The sequence below is a fragment of the Triturus cristatus genome, chromosome 8, assembly GCF_964204655.1.
Source record: "Triturus cristatus chromosome 8, aTriCri1.1, whole genome shotgun sequence".
Taxonomy (NCBI): domain Eukaryota; kingdom Metazoa; phylum Chordata; class Amphibia; order Caudata; family Salamandridae; genus Triturus; species Triturus cristatus.
In genome coordinates this window covers 1192453421-1192471344 of record NC_140591.1, presented here as the reverse complement: position 1 = coordinate 1192471344, position 17924 = coordinate 1192453421, and the positions used below count along the sequence as shown (strand labels likewise).

General features: G+C 43.8%; 2 protein-coding genes across 4 annotated transcripts in view; one reads left to right on the top strand and one right to left on the bottom strand.

Annotated features, from left to right (window-relative positions):
• GABRA5 (gamma-aminobutyric acid type A receptor subunit alpha5) overlaps window positions 1–17924 on the top strand; it is a 567778-nt gene that overhangs the window by 173232 nt on the left and 376622 nt on the right. For all 3 annotated transcript variants that reach the window (XM_085622876.1, XM_085622878.1, XM_085622877.1), the window contains exons 4-5: window positions 2124–2191; window positions 3631–3851. In XM_085622876.1, the coding sequence (XP_085479002.1) occupies window positions 2124–2191; window positions 3631–3851 (289 nt within the window). The remainder of the gene's footprint in view (window positions 1–2123; window positions 2192–3630; window positions 3852–17924) is intronic.
• The window catches only part of GABRB3 (gamma-aminobutyric acid type A receptor subunit beta3), a 1060293-nt gene that overhangs the window by 851454 nt on the left and 190915 nt on the right, over window positions 1–17924 (bottom strand). The gene's annotated exons all lie outside the window — the stretch shown is intronic.

Sequence of the window (17924 nt, the reverse complement as noted above, 5' to 3'; positions counted from 1 at the left end):
TATCAAATTTTGTGTACCTCCACACTTCACTTTCATAGAGCACCTTGGATACATGGTATTCCTATATTTGATACCCCGGTGTTTGTAAAAAATCCCTCGTTTGGTGATTTTTATAAAGGTTTTTTTCATTTTTTGATGAATACATACTATGAAGAAAAAACAATGTTTAGAAATGCCTCCTAATAAAGGTGGTTAACACATTGGAAAAAGGATCAATATAATAAGTCTAATTGAGATTCAACAATTGAAAGAGATCATTCAGTGTAGGAAAGCATTAAGTACCTTGATCTCTTTATTAAATATGGGTCAATTCAGAGCACAAGATATATAGGGAAAATCATTCCTTTCGAACACCATGAAATATGACGTATTTAATTCTATTTCTTACAATAAAAAGGCACAGATGGTTTTCGATAAATCAGCCCAGAAAAATAACACAGACCATATATTAAGTTCCCCATCAGTTCGATAGAGATTTTTTATGGACAGCAGTGATCCCACCAGCACGTTGTGAGCACAGCGTAGTACCAGCCGGCCACCATGTCCATGTCCTGGTGGACAATTGATATTTTATTGCATTTCAGAAAGTTATTGTGAGCAGGGAAAATGTGCATGAGAAGCAGCGCCCTAAATAGAATGGGTCTTATCATACAGAAATAGCAGAGGCTCTACTTGGATGAGCTGCTCGCTTGTTGGTGATGGCTGAACCAGCTAAGGCTCTTCGTTACCCACCTTTACATGAAGTGGAGGAAATGTAAGGTTGGGGAATGGGCCATCAGTTACTTTTTATCAGACACCACATATATGCCAGTCTCAAAATGACTCTCTTACTTCTGCATTTTGTGGGACTAATTCTAAGTGCCTTTCTGGGTGGGAAGGGACTGGTAAAACATTTGTGAATACCCATAAGCCTCCCTGTAATGTTTTATTCGGTACCCATGAACTTACTACCATGGACAGTCTGGTATACTGGCAAACATCTGAATCAATATGTAGTGTCATACATGTGCTCTAATTATGATTCTGCAAATCAGGCTCTGGGAATGTATTCTTTCAGCTCAGTATTTTGCACACAGAGGGGCATATTCCCAGGGGAATGGCAAAGCGTGGCATTGAGAAAGCATTGCTAACGCCACGCTTCGCCATTCTGAAAAAGAAGGGATGCGCCGTATTCACAAAAATGTGGTGCAACCCTGCGTTTTCCATAGCACTGGTGCTAAACCTAGCTGCCTAGCGCCAACGAAGGCACCCTTGCACCACAGTGTCTGTGTTGGGGAGAATGATTGCTTATGTGCAGGAAGGTGCCAAATTGTAACTTCTATTTGTGCTGCATTGTACAGCACACATAGAAGTTAAAAAAACGTCATTTTTTAAATGATTGTTTATGTTCTGGAAAGGACACCTTCCTGCACATGAACAATCATTCATGGTGATTTGCTGTTTCTATGTGTGCTGCTTTGTGCAGCAAAATGAGGAGAAAATGAGCATTTCTCCTCTTTTCGCCATTTTAAGACCAGGAGCTCCCTGGTCTTAATTTTTGCACTGCCTCCTATTTATGCCACCCTTGTAAATAGGGGGCAGCATCAAAATCAATGGGTGTTGTGGCGGAATGCCCACCGCAACACCCATTGCACGCCCCTTTTTATAGCTCAGTGTAGGCTGAAAGGGGGCCTTTTTTACAAGGTGGCGCTAAGCCACATTAAGTGGGTTAACGCCGCCTTGTAAATAAGTCGAAGGGCTTATCGCCACAGTAACGTCACAAAAAGTGAGCTTCCTCTGACGATAGGGCTTGTAAATATGCCCCAAAGTTGGAATGTTTTTAGGGTAGTTTTAGCTTCTACTTGGGTATATAACTTCGAGTCAGAAGTTAGGAGTGGTTCAGCACAGGATGACAAGTTCTATGGCTGATTTACAAGGTGAAAAATATTATTGAATTGCATTGAATGTCATTTAACTGGAAAAATTAAGGGTACACTTTAGGATGTTGACAAGATTAAAATGTGTCTATGCAGTTGAAAACATCTGCTTGAAATGTTTACGGAGGTGGGATAGTGTGAGGTAATTTCCCCCACACATAATTTTTTAATACTTCGTTGAAATACACAATTTCTTTTTTCTTCCAGAGCGAATTACCCGAGTGAAAACAGATATCTATGTAACCAGTTTCGGACCAGTTTCAGACACTGAGATGGTATGTTTGAGAGTATGCTATCCAATTGCATTACAGTTTTGAGAAGTTAAAGACAAAGGGCCTAATTCATGAAGGGTTAGATTGAACATAAATGCACACAGCTGGGAACAGGCTCACACATAAAATTCAAATGTGCATGATTCACTAAGCTAGATATGTGAAAGATTCACATATGTAAATATACCTCCATTCAATCTTATTGACTAGATACTGCACTTCCAGATCTCTGGGGGTGGAATGGGCAGTTGATTTAGCTTTTTCCAGCCCCAGAACACTTTGGCATTATGGAAAGGGCTGTAGATGCCCCTTCAGTAAAAAGAGTGTGCCGGTGCGATCTTGAGGAGCCATTTTATCATTTGCATCGGGGAGTGGACCTGTGCAAATGAGGGACTTATTTGCCTTTGCACCCACACCATATTACAGATATGGACACAGAGGCAAAAAGGCTGTCAGGTGGCACACAGACTGTGCGCCACATAGAGGTGGCGTACAGTGAGTCTGCTTCTGAGGGAGCCTCCTTTGAGGAGGATCGAGGTTCCAGGGACCTACCACAGACATTCCCTTGCAGACAGTTGCAGTCACTCACACTCACGCCTGCATAGAGATCTATGCTGCCCCTTTGAAACGAAGGCCTGGGTTGCCCCTGTAGTAAAAGGCAGATCAGTGGCTTCAAACAGCGGGTCTGCTTTTCGCTAATGTGTTATTCCAGTGCATGCCCAAGATCACTCCTGCACTCTGAACAGCAATAGGTCACAATGCCCCGGTCTGCACCCAACACACCCAGCTTGGGGTGCACTGCAGTGCAGAGTGGCACAATGCGCACCATACGTGATATGGTACTAAGCATGCATGGCCACTTGTGTTACTTTTCGGAGGACTTCAAAATGCACACAATTTCAGACACAAAGCAAATGAAAGGAAGTAGGCATTTTCAAGGGAACAACATAGATGAAAATGTGAGTGTCCATTTAGGGAACTAACAGATGTAAACTTTTAGGTGATCAACAAACGTCTTCAAATGCCCTTGACACAATCCCCAGAGCACCTGATACCATAACAATCATGGCGTAAGTAGTACCCACAAAATTGTACATTATACTAATCTATTTGGTATTTAGCGGGAGGGATTAGGTCACATATATGAGGAACATCATAATTTCGAAGAAAACGCTATATCAAGCGGGAAAACATTTGTAACTGATAAAACTTCACAAGTGAAATTGGTAGAACTAGACAGGTGATAGGAAAATCATGCTTGCAAAACAACCATATGCATGAGAGAGTAGGGAAAAAATGGGTTAGCTCGTCTGTAAACACAAACATATTTACTGCAGAAAATACACATTTCTCCAAACCTTTATAAATCAGCCCCAATATGTTTTGCTAATGGGAAGCTTTCCAGGTGGCATTAATAAATATTTTCTTTTTTTTCGTGCTAGGAATATACTATTGACGTGTTTTTCCGGCAAAGCTGGAAGGATGAGCGACTTAGTTTCAAAGGACCTATGCAACGCCTTCCTCTCAACAACCTGTTGGCCAGCAAAATCTGGACTCCGGACACTTTTTTCCACAACGGTAAAAAATCCATCGCTCACAACATGACAACCCCAAACAAGCTTCTTCGCCTTGAAGACGATGGCACCCTCCTCTACACCATGAGGTGAGTGAAGACACAACCCCTCTTTAGCTATTTCAACTGCCTATGCACTTAGAAGTAGTCATTTTCTACAAATATATCTTGTATTAAATTTTCCTGAAAGAATCAAGTGTAGCAGCCTTTTTGAAACTTGAAAGGTAATGTTTTATAGTTCAAATATTATAGTCATATGCTCAAATAAGACTTTTCAGATCTGTATTTAGCACCACCCACCTAATCAATCACCCAGAGCTAAAAAAATCTCTCTTCACATCCCACTGACATCACCCTTCTCACTCATCTGTTCTCTAGCACTGACTCACATAACGCATTTCAACAGCACTTTCAGCAACATGCATCAACAACGCATTCCAGTGACTCACTGTCACTCACTCAAAGCCGTCAAGCACATCCAGTGACTCGGGTAGCTTGCTCTCACTCAAAGCCACCACAGCCACACACTATCAAACACAACAGCACTCACTTCAACATTCAGCCACAAACATTCAAGCAGGATCTACCACTCCATGGTTCCACGTACCACACCCTTCTACAACTCTGTTCATAAAAAGTCACACATCAAACAACTAATTACATACTGAGCCATTTAAACACCACTGAGAGCTGCCACCCAAAATGTCACCGGTGTGCCCTGCTCCTGTAACTCAGGCCTCCACATCTGTACTTGTAACATAAATGACACCTGCATCAGCCTCACTTTGGGACTGATTCACAAAGATAAACCTACACTTTTGTGTAAGTTATGATTGTTTTCTATTCACAAAGGGATTTACGAGTAGTATATTTACTAGTGCGGAGTCTCCACACATAAAAAGATAGAACTGCCCTATCTTTTTATATGTGGAGACTCCCCAGACCTCCCTCAGTGAAAAGTAAACAATCATAAACATACACAAAAGTGTAAGTTTACCTCAGGCTCTCAGTCTCTACTTCCTTATATGCTATGGACCATGACCTGGCTGCATAAGATGATGGCAGCCGTCTCCTTTCTAGTGTTGAACCTTTGGCAATGTAGGATGTGAGGACATGCCGATGTTAGTGGATACAGGGCCGGCTTTAGTACAGTGCGACTGGACTGATCGCTGACCGGTGGAGGGGGCGCTGACCTCAGGGGGGTGCGCTGGGTTTAGAAATAACTTATGATTGGAGACATGAGAGGCACTTTTGCCCGGTGGTGGTGGTGAGATAATCTGAGAAGGCTGTCAGGGGGTGTGGGGGCACCAAAAATGATTGTGTCACCGGGCGCTACCAGCGCTAAAGCCGGGCTTGAGTGGATCTAGTTAGATTTGGGGCCAACCTCTAGAGATCGACCTGGCTGCACTACGAGACTGAGTACAATGGAGATCATGTCTAACTTCAGTTTACATGCTTACCGACTAGGCCAAACAAATATAATTCATCAGCAGTTTTTTCATTAGATGTAAAATAGCTTGCTAGTACAAATCCTCCATTCATTTCTGTGCTGAATGCGCATTGGACCATATATTTGCATCTGCACGTCTTTCCAAGTACACTTAAGTGCTGTACCCTTACTAGTCATCGAATTGAATGATCAGGGTGCGGTGCAGTTTGAGTATTTTGACCAATAGATCTATGTTGGGGGGCTGAGAAGAGGTCACAGCAATAGTTTAGTTAGGGATCTTACGTTTTTTGACAGTCACTGGTTAAGGTGAGTGATAAGATATTAAGGACCTGAATAAAAAAACTATTTGCACAAATATTATTTTTTTTACATGGGCCATACACGATTCTGTCTGAAAAAGAAATAGTGGAATATATTACCTCTTTGAAAAAGATTTTATCACAACGGCCTGGTTGTGGACATTCTGTGGAAAATACACCTGCTAAAGCAGGTGAGTATCTACAAGATCTGAGTTTGTGAGTATTCACCAATCTTTTACAGTTACTTTTTAAACCAGTTTCGAGGGTGAGAACACAGCCTAAAATTAATGAGGTATTAAGAGAAGGAGTCCCCATGAAGAAAAATATTTGCCATTAAGAGAAAAAATAAAATATAATGTAAAAGTACATTTTATCATTACATTTTTACATTTGGAAATGCCAATCAGTACACTGTGGAAGTGGCTGTACATGTGAGTACTTTTGAGAATCTATGACTGTCACATATTCCCAGGAGTACTTCTGGATTGTTTTGTAACTCAATTACAGTCAATTAATCACAGAAAAGGTAGATGGGTGGTTTTCCTGCTCCTAACCCAGCCATTGGTGCATCAGTCCCTGAGAATCTGTTCAGAGTAATGAAACAGCGGGCGTGGAGTCATAAAACATTTGCATTAGTGGTATGGACTGAGTTTTAAGATGTTTCTCAGAGAAAATTACCTGAGTTGTGTGCATACCAACAGATCTGAATACCAATACAGTTAAAACTAAAAGTCAAAATGGTAAGGAGAGAGGTGTGACACATATTAAGCGCAACTAACAAACAGCTCAAAGGTTAGGGGAAAAGAAAAAATATTACCTTTGAAAACTCATGGGGAAGGCTGTTACATTAAAACCAGAGGACGTATATATAAAAAAAGCAATGACATTTCTAACCCCTCTATTCAGACTAAGCAGAGGTACTGTTTTACCCAGGCCTAACCCCCAACACCACACTCCAAATGGTTTGTGCAATGAATGGAGGCTGTGCTTACCGTCAATCACATGGGTGACTGGGACTTAGCTGGAGAATGGTGGTCAATGGTAGACTTCAGTATTATGGTACACATTGCACCTGGTGGCTTTGCAGGGCCACCTTGGAGAATCTTTAGCTGGAGGAAATCATCAGGCCCTAGTGAACATATCCGATTGCCCCCTCATTATCATCCACGCACTATAGTGCATAGGAGAATCTCAGAGATTTTCAAGGGAGGGGAACACCCATCATACATAGAATTACTTCAGGAGAATTCCACTGTTTACCCCACCTGGAGGGTGGAGGTGCATGTTACTGGTACAGAATGCCAGAAATTCTTCTTTTTTCATTGTGCTCCCATGGGCGCCAACATCCAAGAGTAATGTTAGCTGTCTCACCATCCCTGGGGCTCGAGAAATCTCCAGGGTTTCCCCTTGACCTACTGTGCTTAAGAAGCAAAGTGTGGGACAATCCTGGGGACTCTGTGAAGTGCAGGGAGGGACCCATAAGGGCTAGCATCAGCTCATAGTCAGTTAGCACCACCACCACCTCACTTTCAACACCCACACCATAGAAATTCCACCTTTTCAGTGTGTTCGCCCTGGATTTTTTTGCTTTTTCTGGACCCTATAGTTTTGTTTCCTCTGGAAATTCTGTGCACTTTTCAGGCTAACCAGTAGTAAAGTGCCTGTGCTCCCCCTTTAGACACTGCTACATTTGCATATTCCTAATTGGTAAATTTAACTTACCTATAAGCCCCTAGAATATGGTACAAAATGTACCCACAGCCTGGAAGTTAAATAAAACTGGTGAACTGCAGCAACCGTTGTGCCTTCCTCCAAACATGGCTTCAGGTCTACCATTGTAGCCTGACCTCTGCTGTTTTAAACCCTTCGCTTGATCTGCCAAAATGACCTCCCTATTAAATATTAATAAGTCAGACCTATTTAAGCGTTGCAGCCCACAAGGTAGGGTGCATGGTTGTTAGATCTGGGGTCTCTAGTTGGCAGAGGTAGGTACCGCTGTCCAAATTGGGACCCTTACTTCTAGTCAGGGTAAGGGGGATACACTCTTTAGATAACCCCTGTTCACATCCTTGGTAGCTTGGCACGAGCAGACAGGCTTATCAAAGGCAATGTGTAAAGTATTTGTACCAACACTCACAGTAACACAGTGAAAACACCACAAATGGACTCCACACCAGTGTAGATAAATAAAGTACTTTTATATAAACTACAAAAACCAAAACGACAAAAATCCAACATACACAGTTCAATATTATGGTTTCAAAAGAGTTCTTAGCTTAGCGACAAAATAATCCACATTTGAGTCGATTTTAGCCAACAGTACCTGGTGATGCGATAAAAGTTTCTAGCGGCACTCAGGCGTCGAAAAACAAGCAACAGCGTCAGTCCTGAGACCCTGGGCAGGCGATGCAACCACCTCGCTGCACGCAGCGGGCGTGTGCCACGAATCCAGTCTGTATGGGGAGTGAGGCAATAATTGTATGGATTCCAAGGCGTAGCTTCCCCGGTAGAAATTTACTTGCAAAGGCACGATGCGACAAAATACGGCCCGCTAACGAGCGGTGCGACGATCTTCGATGGCTCTGCGACGATGTTTGCAGCGATGAGATGCGGCCCGCTAACGAGCGGTGCGACGATCTCACTCAGCGGCGGCAGGCTCTGCGACGATACTCGCAGCGACAGGAATCTTCCCGCTCCGGGGGCGATGCGCTCCCGAAGATGAATGTGGCGTTGACATTGCAGCGGCGACAGGCGCTGCGACGATTTCGTGGCGACAGAAATTTTCTCGATTAGTCAGCGGTGCGTGAAAAAGTTGCAGATCTTTTACTTCTTTTCTCTTGGTCAGCTTCCCAACAGCAGCAAAACACACAAGATGTTGGACGGAATGTTGTACATTGGCAAAGCATTCATCCCCAGTCACAGGTCTGGGTTTAATCCATCGTTATTTTGCTCACCACGCCACCCCAGTTCAGACATGGCCATATGCAAATCAGTCTTGGCCCTATGCCTCATGGGAACAGTCCAGCCCGAACTGCCAAGCCATGTCTTCCCTGGACCGGAATCAAGCATCCTAGGACCGGTTTCGGGGTTTCACCCCTCTTCAGCCAGGATAGCTTGACTCCAGTGGCGTAATGAGCACGGGACCCACGTCTGGGCATTCCCTACCCACATAGGGAAAACAGCAAAACACACAAGATGATGGACGGAATGTTGCACATTGGCAAAGCATTCACCCCCAGTCACAGATCTGGGTTTAATCCATCGGTATTTTGCTCACCACGCCACCCCAGTTCAGACATGGTCATATGCAAATCAGTCTTGACCCTGTGCCTCATGGGAACAGTCCAGCCCGAACTGCCAAGCCATGTCTTCCCTGGACCTTAATCAAGCATCCTAGGACCGGTTTCGGAGTTTCACCCCTCTTCAGCCAGGATAGCTTGACTCCAGTGGCATAGTGAGCATGGGACCCACGTCTGGGCATACCCTTCCCACATAGGGCAAACAGCAAAACACACACGATGATGGACGGAATGTTGCACATTGGTAAAGCATTCACCCCCAGTCACAGATCTAGGTTTAATCCATCGGTATTTTGCTCACCACGCCACCCCAGTTCAGACATGGCCATATGCAAATCAGTCTTGACCCTGTGCCTCATGGGAACAGTCCAGCCCGAACTGCCAAGCCATGTCTTCCCTGGACCGGAATCAAGCATCCTAGGACCGGTTTCGGGGTTTCATCCCTCTTCAACCAGGATAGCTTGGCTCCAGTGGCGTAGTGAGCACAGGATCCACATCTGGGCATACCCTTCCCACATAGGGCTAACAGCAAAACACACAAGATGATGGACGGAATGTTGCACATTGGCAAAGCATTCACCCCCAGTCACAGATCTGGGTTTAATCCATCGTTATTTTGCTCACAACAGCAGACACGACTTCCAGAGGCCCCACAATTGCATCAAGCACTCTAGGAAGGGCAGAACTCACACAGCAGAGTTCAGGGGGAAGCTGGGGGGTGATGTCCTTTTGTTCCTGGGACTTCTTAACAGGAGGCCAGCTCTACTCAGGTCCTTGGAGATTCCTTCAAGCCAGGGGACACAGCACACAGCAAAGTCCTTCCCCTCTCCTTGGCAGCAAAGCAACTGCAGGTCAGCCTTACAGCAGGTCAGTCCTTCTTCTTCAGTCTTCCAGTTTTCTCCTTGGCAGAGGATCCTTCTTGATTCCAGGATGATCTAATTTCTTGGGATCATGGTCCCAATATTTATACCCCAAAATCCTTTGTCCTCTGAGGGCAGAGGGGCCTTTGCCCAGTCCTAACCAGTTCTGGAGCACTCTATTTACATGACTCCTTCTTTCCTTTCACAGTGCAGGGCAGAAACATCAGACGCCCCACAGGAGATGGAGCCAGCAATGTGGAGGGAAAGCACAGCCCTGGAGCACTTTGTTGACATGATTCCTTCTCTCCTTTCACAGTGCAGGGCAGAGACATCAGACGCAACACAGGGGGTGGAGCCAGCACTGTGGGGGGCAGGCACTGTCCTATTCAGGTCCCAGGTGCAACTCCTCCCTCCCATCTAGATGCAGATCTCTCTATTCAGCCCTGTGCTGACTCACCCTGTCTCAGGGAATTCCCCAGCCCCCTGGAATTCTCCAGCCCCTGTCACTCAAAACTCCAGACAAGGAATACACAGCCTAGCAAAGGCAGGTTTGGATGTTAAAACCAACTTCACTAAAAGACGTATTTTATCATTCTGAGTTCAGGCATACTAAACCCGAATTTCTATCATGTTCCCTGAGTCAGTTTAGGATTATAAGATGTAATAATCAAACTGCCCATTCTGGCCTATGGAGAACAGGTAGCCTTGCAATATTGAAAAACGAAAATGGCTGTAATTCACTGCTAGGACATGCCACACACATCAGGCCTTGCCCTACCTTATACTTACAATGCACCCTGCCCTTTGGCCTACCATAGGGGTGACTAATATGCAGAAAAAAGAAGGTTTAGGGACTGGCAAGTGGGTGCACTTGCCCAGTCAGCATGGCAGTTAGCAACTGCACACAGGCACTGCGGTGGCTGGCCTGAGACACCATTTTAGGGCTACTCATGTGGGTGGCACAATCAGTACTGCAGGCCCACTAGTAGCATTTGAATCACCAGCCCTGGCACACTCAGAGCACTTTATTAGGGACTTCCTGGTAACACAAATATGCCAATCATGGATAACCAATTACAATAACAATTTACCTAGGGAGCACTTGCACTTTGACACTGATCAGCAGTGGCAAAGTGCCTAAAGCATCTAAACCAGCAAAAACAAAATCCAGCACAGCGTCATAAATACAGGAGGTAGAGGCAAAAAAGTCAGGGGAAACCACGCCAAAGATGCCAGGTCTAACAATGGTATTTATCAGTGTGACATGAAGACAATTAATATTACCATGTCCCTACAGTGACAAGACCCAAAAAGCTATTTTTACTATTGGAGGTGAGCTCTCCTATTGGGGAAACCAGAGTGCAGATACAAATACTAATTATGTATATACAGAATGGGGCCAGAGAGAAAAATATTTAAACAACTATTTTTAATAGTTGTTTGAACCGGATGTAAGCACACTATACAGAGCGAACTAGAATGCATGTGGTAATACATTGATCAATCTAACGATGATTATAAAAAGAATAATGTTTGCCTGGAAATAAAAAAATGTTTAAACTATTTTAATAGTTATTGAAAATCTAATTAAATTATGAAGTTGGACTTTTAATAAATATTAAGCAAAAATAACTTTTAGAAAGTTACCTTTTCCCTGTCTGAAGTTCCTGGAGGTCGTGCATTGGCTCTCCAGGTTCTCCTAGTCAGAGAATAACCTTGAATACATGTGAAAAATGTAGAAATGCCTCCCAGAAGCAAATAAGAGGCTGACCTAAATACGCAGAGATGAAAGCTCTGAGCTCCATGGAATGCGTAGGGTGGGGCTGTGGGCATCTTTTTTGACACTACAGTGTCAAATCCTGCTTAGTTGTCAAATCCTGCTTGACAGGTCTGCTGGGTACACAGATAACACTTGTGGTACAGTGGAAAAGGAGAGAACAGGATGCCAAGTCAATTCTTTTGTATCTACTGTCTGGTTGAGTAAGGGCCTTGTTTTTGTCCTACAATACTTCTGTCTCTAGGGTTTACGTATACCACTTGGGGTGCACTTGAAAGGGAGTGAACAGGAAGCCAAGACTATTTTTGTGTATCTACTGTCTAGTTGCTGGAGGGCCTTGCTTTTGTCCTGTCAGGCTTCTGTCTCTGGGTTTTCATGGTTACACTATCTGCTCCAAACCGGATGTTAGTGTTAGATGTCAGAGCACACTGGGATTTTCATAATACATTTCCCACACACACTCCCAGCCCTCAGAATCCAAGTTTATTGTGGCTGAAGACTTTTAACATCTTCAGAATGCCCTGAAACATTTTCAGCCTGTTTGCATTAAGGCAAACTGGAACTACTGAAAAAGTGGTTAGGGTTGACCCCTGGAATTGTTTGCATTTTTGTCTTTTTGGTGTAATTTTGTTTATTATATGTTACTCTTCTTTTCTAATTCTTTTTGGGAGTTTCATTGTTTTTCATTTTGCATTTTGACTTTATTTCTCTTTTGATTCTAGAGAAATACATTACACATTGCACTAAGTCAAACCTGTCTGCTCTGTGCCACAGCTACCAAGGGGTTGAGCTCAGGTTAATTTAGTGCAACCTTGACAAGGGTTGTGATAATTCCTTGAAGTGGGCTTTCAATCCCTCCAAATAATAATCAAATATATGTCCATGTTAGAATCTTCCAGGGAGTACCTCGACTAGGTTCTATTTGGTGGGTATTCGGCAAGGCACCAATGGAGGGAGAGGTGAAGTTCACATAATGTCATTAACAGTGTTCTACCTCCCTCCCCCCAGCTTTTTAAGTTGAGGCCTAAAGGCTGGTGGCAGCACCTTAGTAAAGGGAGTTGACTTCCTCCCACCGTTAAAGTCTAAATACAGGTCCAACTGAATGTGACAGGTTGTGATTGATCTTTTCTGGTCACATATTAAGTTCAAGCTGAAAGTTTGTCAAATTAAATAAGGAGCAAGAAAGATCCAATGGGACAATCCTCAGAGGACTATCCAAGTACATCTCAAGGAGGTTGAGTAAGTGATGTAGAAATCCTCAGTGAAATCTAGACATCTGGTTTATTAAATCCAGTGTTTGAACAAGGCTTTTTTGCATCTATGTCCTGCATGAATATGGAGATCTGCTTTGTTAAACTTTTGACTTTCATATTTTAAGATTTTTCTGGAACACAATTTCATCCAGCTTGTCGTACCAGTAGGTTTGATCTGTGTAAAGGTATGTGAAGACTATCCATGTACCGTGATTTGCTCTAACTGTTACATGGAGCTGGTTAACATGAGTTTGTCACCACTCTATTTTTCCTGAATTGAAATGGAGGAAAACTGAAAATTGTGGCAAGCTTTGAGGTTTGACAGGATGGAGTTCAGATATGCCACACATTTATCATGAATGCAGAAAGTTAGCACTCTAGTTGAACACTGTGGTGAACCGGCGGTGGAACACTGGGGAATCAACTGACAGACTGCTGGTGGTATTGAAAGCACATATTTTAATTAGAATACCAGACTTTATTTTCACTTGACTGAGGAAGATAGTGTGAACTTATAGAACATTTTAGTTTCTGGGGCAACTTCCGTAACCTCTATAAAACAATCATGAGAAAAAACAGTTTTCTCTAAAAAATGGCTCATCAAGTCCCAGGATAGGGTCAGCAATTTTCACATGGTGAAATCACCTGCAAACTCACCAGAATCCCTAAAATTAGTATGACAGCACCTAAAAATGATTTATACTGTGCCTATTCTATTATCGTGCTATATATGTGCTCCTTTGTGTGGCCTTCAAAACCCGGCATTCACTGCAGTGCAATTCAGTGAGGAGCATGTCCCCAATCCCTATAATCCTGTAATATCTGCCACACCATGTTGCCCATATTGTGGCCTGCCAATCAAGTGGTGGGTCCTTTTTGGACCCACCCCCACCACAACCCCCTGGAGATAAGTGAGTGCTCACCTTGTCCCCTTATATTTTTCTAATACATTATCAGACTGCATGGGCCCTAACCGTGAGTTCTGTAATGGCTGCCACAAAATATTCTTCTTGTGACTCAGTATGAACTAGTCTCCGTGTAATTGCCCAGTCAGAGCATATCTGGACAACAACAGTCCAGATATATCCAACTTTTCAACCCTGTCATGTCCAACCCGAGCCCCACTTTAAACGCCAATTTCTCGAAACCGGATAACAGATTAACTCCAAATCACAACACACATGATTTCTGAGTCAAGTTATAACTTTTTTGCCAGATTTGGTGTAATTCTATTGAGCTGTGCTTTTTGTATTGGAGAGTAAAGATAAATATGAGAATTAATGTGGGAAGTTACATTTTTAGGAACCCTCCCTTTTACTTATACCCCCTTTGATGGATCAGCACATAAGTTTCCATGATGGTGTCAGCATGATTTAACATTTTTTAAAGCAAGTTTTGTACAGATTCATTAAACGGCACAAAGGCTATTTGTGAAACAATAAATTTGATTTCTATGGAAACACTTACCTAACCACTCAATGGCAACTGCCACTGTGCAATATATGAATGTGTGTGTGTGTGTGTGTGTGTGCGTGTGGTTGTGCGTGTGTGTGTGTGGTTGTGTGAGTGTGTGTGTCTAGCAGCATGGGGTATTTAAGAAAATAATAAGTACCTCTTAAAAACACCTTTCTTGGTAAGTAGCATTGTAGTATTTAAAGCTACTATCTACATTTAAAAAACTACTTACCACGAAAAATGTGTTCTAAAGGTAGATACATTGTAAACTGCAATGTTGTAATACATTGTGATGTAAATGTACTGTGATGTAATTGCTGTATTGTAGCATTCCGCCTTGAAATGATCCCCTTTGTTATAATTGATGTTCCTGGCAGCCTGAAGCAAACTTTGGTGGGCTGAGGATCTCACAGCTCTGAGGTCAGTGACATCATCAGCCAGGCAAACCTTTGGAGAACTTTGCCCTGATTACACAGGGGAGCATCACTGATAGAGCTAGCCCCTAGAGCTTCAGGTTTAAGCCCCGAATTACCTAGTGTTGACTGTCTATCAATGACACCTCATACCAGTGGCATCACAAAGGCCCCGCAACCCCTGCAGTGTGGGGCCCCCAAGCTCCAGGGGGCCTTTTCAGCACTGTGCCCTGGCCTGGGAGCTCCCAAGTGAGTCTGGAGGGGGGGGGGGGGCTCTGTGTACTTTGCAGGGGGGACCCCTTAAGTTTTGTTATGCCACTGCCTCACACCATTACCTTTCTCTGCGTTATACAGAGTGGTGTGGGATCCGGACATCTCAGTGAACCGGCCCCACTCCAGTCTGTGGCAAGTTAGGGCAGGTTCTCTTCTCATTGGCTGACCCATGACAAAGTGAGCCGATGAGAGGAGGTGGCAGGATCTCCTGTTTTTCTGTCCCTCGGCTATTGTGCTCCTACCACCCTGCTCTCGCCACTTCAGCCCTGTAAGTACTATATTGAACTTTTGGGTGTATGTCGACACCGTCTCCCACCGCACACTAGCCACCAGACTCCATGACGCTAGCACCCGAGGAAAGAACGCCGACTGGACACTCTTATTTCTCCCAGGAGGAACTCAGCGAGTCAGACTCCTGTCCTACCTCTTAGAACCGACAGAAACCAGATGTGGAGTACCCCAGGGATCCTCCCTCAGCCCCACCCTCTTCAACATCTACATGGCCCCCCTTGCAACCATTGTCAGAAACCACAGGCTCAACATCGTCTCCTATGCCGACGACACCTAGCTCATCCTCTCCCTCACCAAGGAACCCAACATCACCAGGGAAAACTTCCAAGAAGGGATGAAAGCCATTGCCACCTGGATGAGGAAGAGCTGTATGAAACTCAACTCCTAGAAAACAGAAGTCCTCATCCTTGGCACCACCCCCTCAGCATGGGGTGACACCTGGTGTTCCCCCGCCCTCAGAACCTCCCCCACCCCCAACAGACCATGCACGAAACCTCTGCATCATACTGGACTCATCATTCACTATGAACAGCCAGATCAATGCTGTATCCTCGGCTTGCTTCAACACCCTCCGCATACTCCGAAAAACGTTCAGATGGATCCTCTCTGAATCCAGAAAAATGGTAATGCATGCTCTCATCACTAGCATACTGGACTAAGGCAATGCCCTCTATGCTGGAATCAACAAAGAACCCCTTCTCAAACTCCAGACCGTTCAAAACGCCAGACTGATCATAGACATCCCCCGTCACAACCACATCACCCAACACCTCCGCGATCTCCACTGGCTACCCATCGAAAGAATAATAAGCTTCAAGCTCCTCACGCACACATACAAGGCCCTCCACAATATCGGACCAGCATACCGAAACAACTACCTCTCATTCCATGCAGCCAAGAGAAACCTCAGCTCAGCTGACTTCTCTCTGGCCACCATCCCACGCATCTACAAGACCAGAATGGGTGGAAAGTCCTTCTCCTACCTCGCAGCCAAGACCTGGAACGACCTCCCCATCCACCTCCGGCAAAGCCCTACACTGCTCCAGTTCAGGAAGGATCTCAAGACCTGGCTCTTCAGATGACCCCAGCACCCAACGGAGCCGCCCTCTCCCACAGTGCCTTGAGACCCTCACGGGCGAGTAGCTGCGCATTACAAACCCCTGATTGATTGATTGCGTATGTGTGAATTTACATGTATTTGCACATGTGCTGTGAATGGGTGTGTCCGAGTGGATGCATGCATGTGCTTGTGAATAGGTGGGTTTGTGTGACTATGAGCATGTAAGTACATTTTTGTAAGGCAGTAGGCTGGCCCCGTTTGCATTTACAGCACAAATAAGCAAATTGGCGAATGCTACCTCATTAATGGGCCGGTCCAATAACCTCAGTGGTGCAGCCAACATTGCAGAACTTTCTTTTAGACTTCTTTCTGCAATTCCACAAAGCATCAGGTGAACACAGCATCGGTGCATACGAGGTAGTTCACCTGCTTTCCACCCAGTTTTGAATATGTTGAAGCATCCAAATTAACGTTAAATATGTATTTTGAGACATAACTGCAATGCCAAAGAGAAATGGGGTAAGAAGTTATGATAAACGAATCTAAAATATTACAATATCTTTTTTTTCAACGTTGGAATATAACATAGCACGCCAAACGATTGCAGTAATGAATGTGCTTGAAAACTACTATCATCTTTAGGAAAGGATCTAGGTAATAAAAAATGTTCACGAACGAGAGCATAGGCGCAGTGAATTTTTTGGGAGTGCAAACATACATCGCGAAAAAAGAAAATCAATTCGATTAAAGACGAAGAAATAAAAGCAGAAAAAACACACAGTGCTAACCAAAAATGCACGTGTATTCACCGTGGATATAAGGATATGCAAGATGGGTGCGTATGTTCAGATGGGATTGCTGGAAAAAAACAGTTGGTGAAGACACAAATCAAGAGAATGTGGCATTTAAATACTATGGAAAGAAAAAATGTGAAGGGAGAGAAGGACCTCTAGTGTAAAAAGAAGGTAAATCAGTTACAAAATGTTTCACAGCGTCAAAGCGTTTCAAATTACATTGTGCTTCATTGGTACCGTTGGAAATGAAAACGTTAGGATCAGTATATTGTAAATACCAAATCATTTTAAAAAGTGTGAGACATTATCAACGCCTCTAGAAAGCATTTTTAAGGATTTCCGGGAGCTGAACGTGCTTCTTTTTGCTTGAGGAAACTCAAATGTATGGAAATAAAGGCATATTGGAAATAAGGTGAGATTTCAGTACCAAGCTAAATGCAATGATGATTTGTACGGGAATTCGCATACTACCTCCTGGAGGAAATAGGACGATTTAAAGTAATCAGACGCACATTTCTTTTGTAAGATTACAAGTTTGCTACACCAAAGGATATATTTCACAGAGTCTGCCATGAATGTTTAGTGCATTTAACTCTTCCCAACATGGCATACTAATTCATGAACAAAAGCAAATGCTACAACGGTATATGCTTTGTCGTGGAAAACAAATGGTATGGATGATGTAAATAAGAATGCTGGTGGTTTTATTAGAGCTAGACCAGTATCAGCTAACTGTTGGTGTAACCCGGGGGACAGTACCGGAAAAAGTGGGGCATATTATCAAGACAGGCGATAAAATTATCGCCGCTTTAGCGGCAGAAAACTCTACAATCCTACATTAGATCCTCATACTTGTCAATGTTAGAAGGTTTACCCACTTATGTTAGATGAGTGGAAGATAAACAGTGCCCATCGTTTACCAACATAGGCATCTTGGCA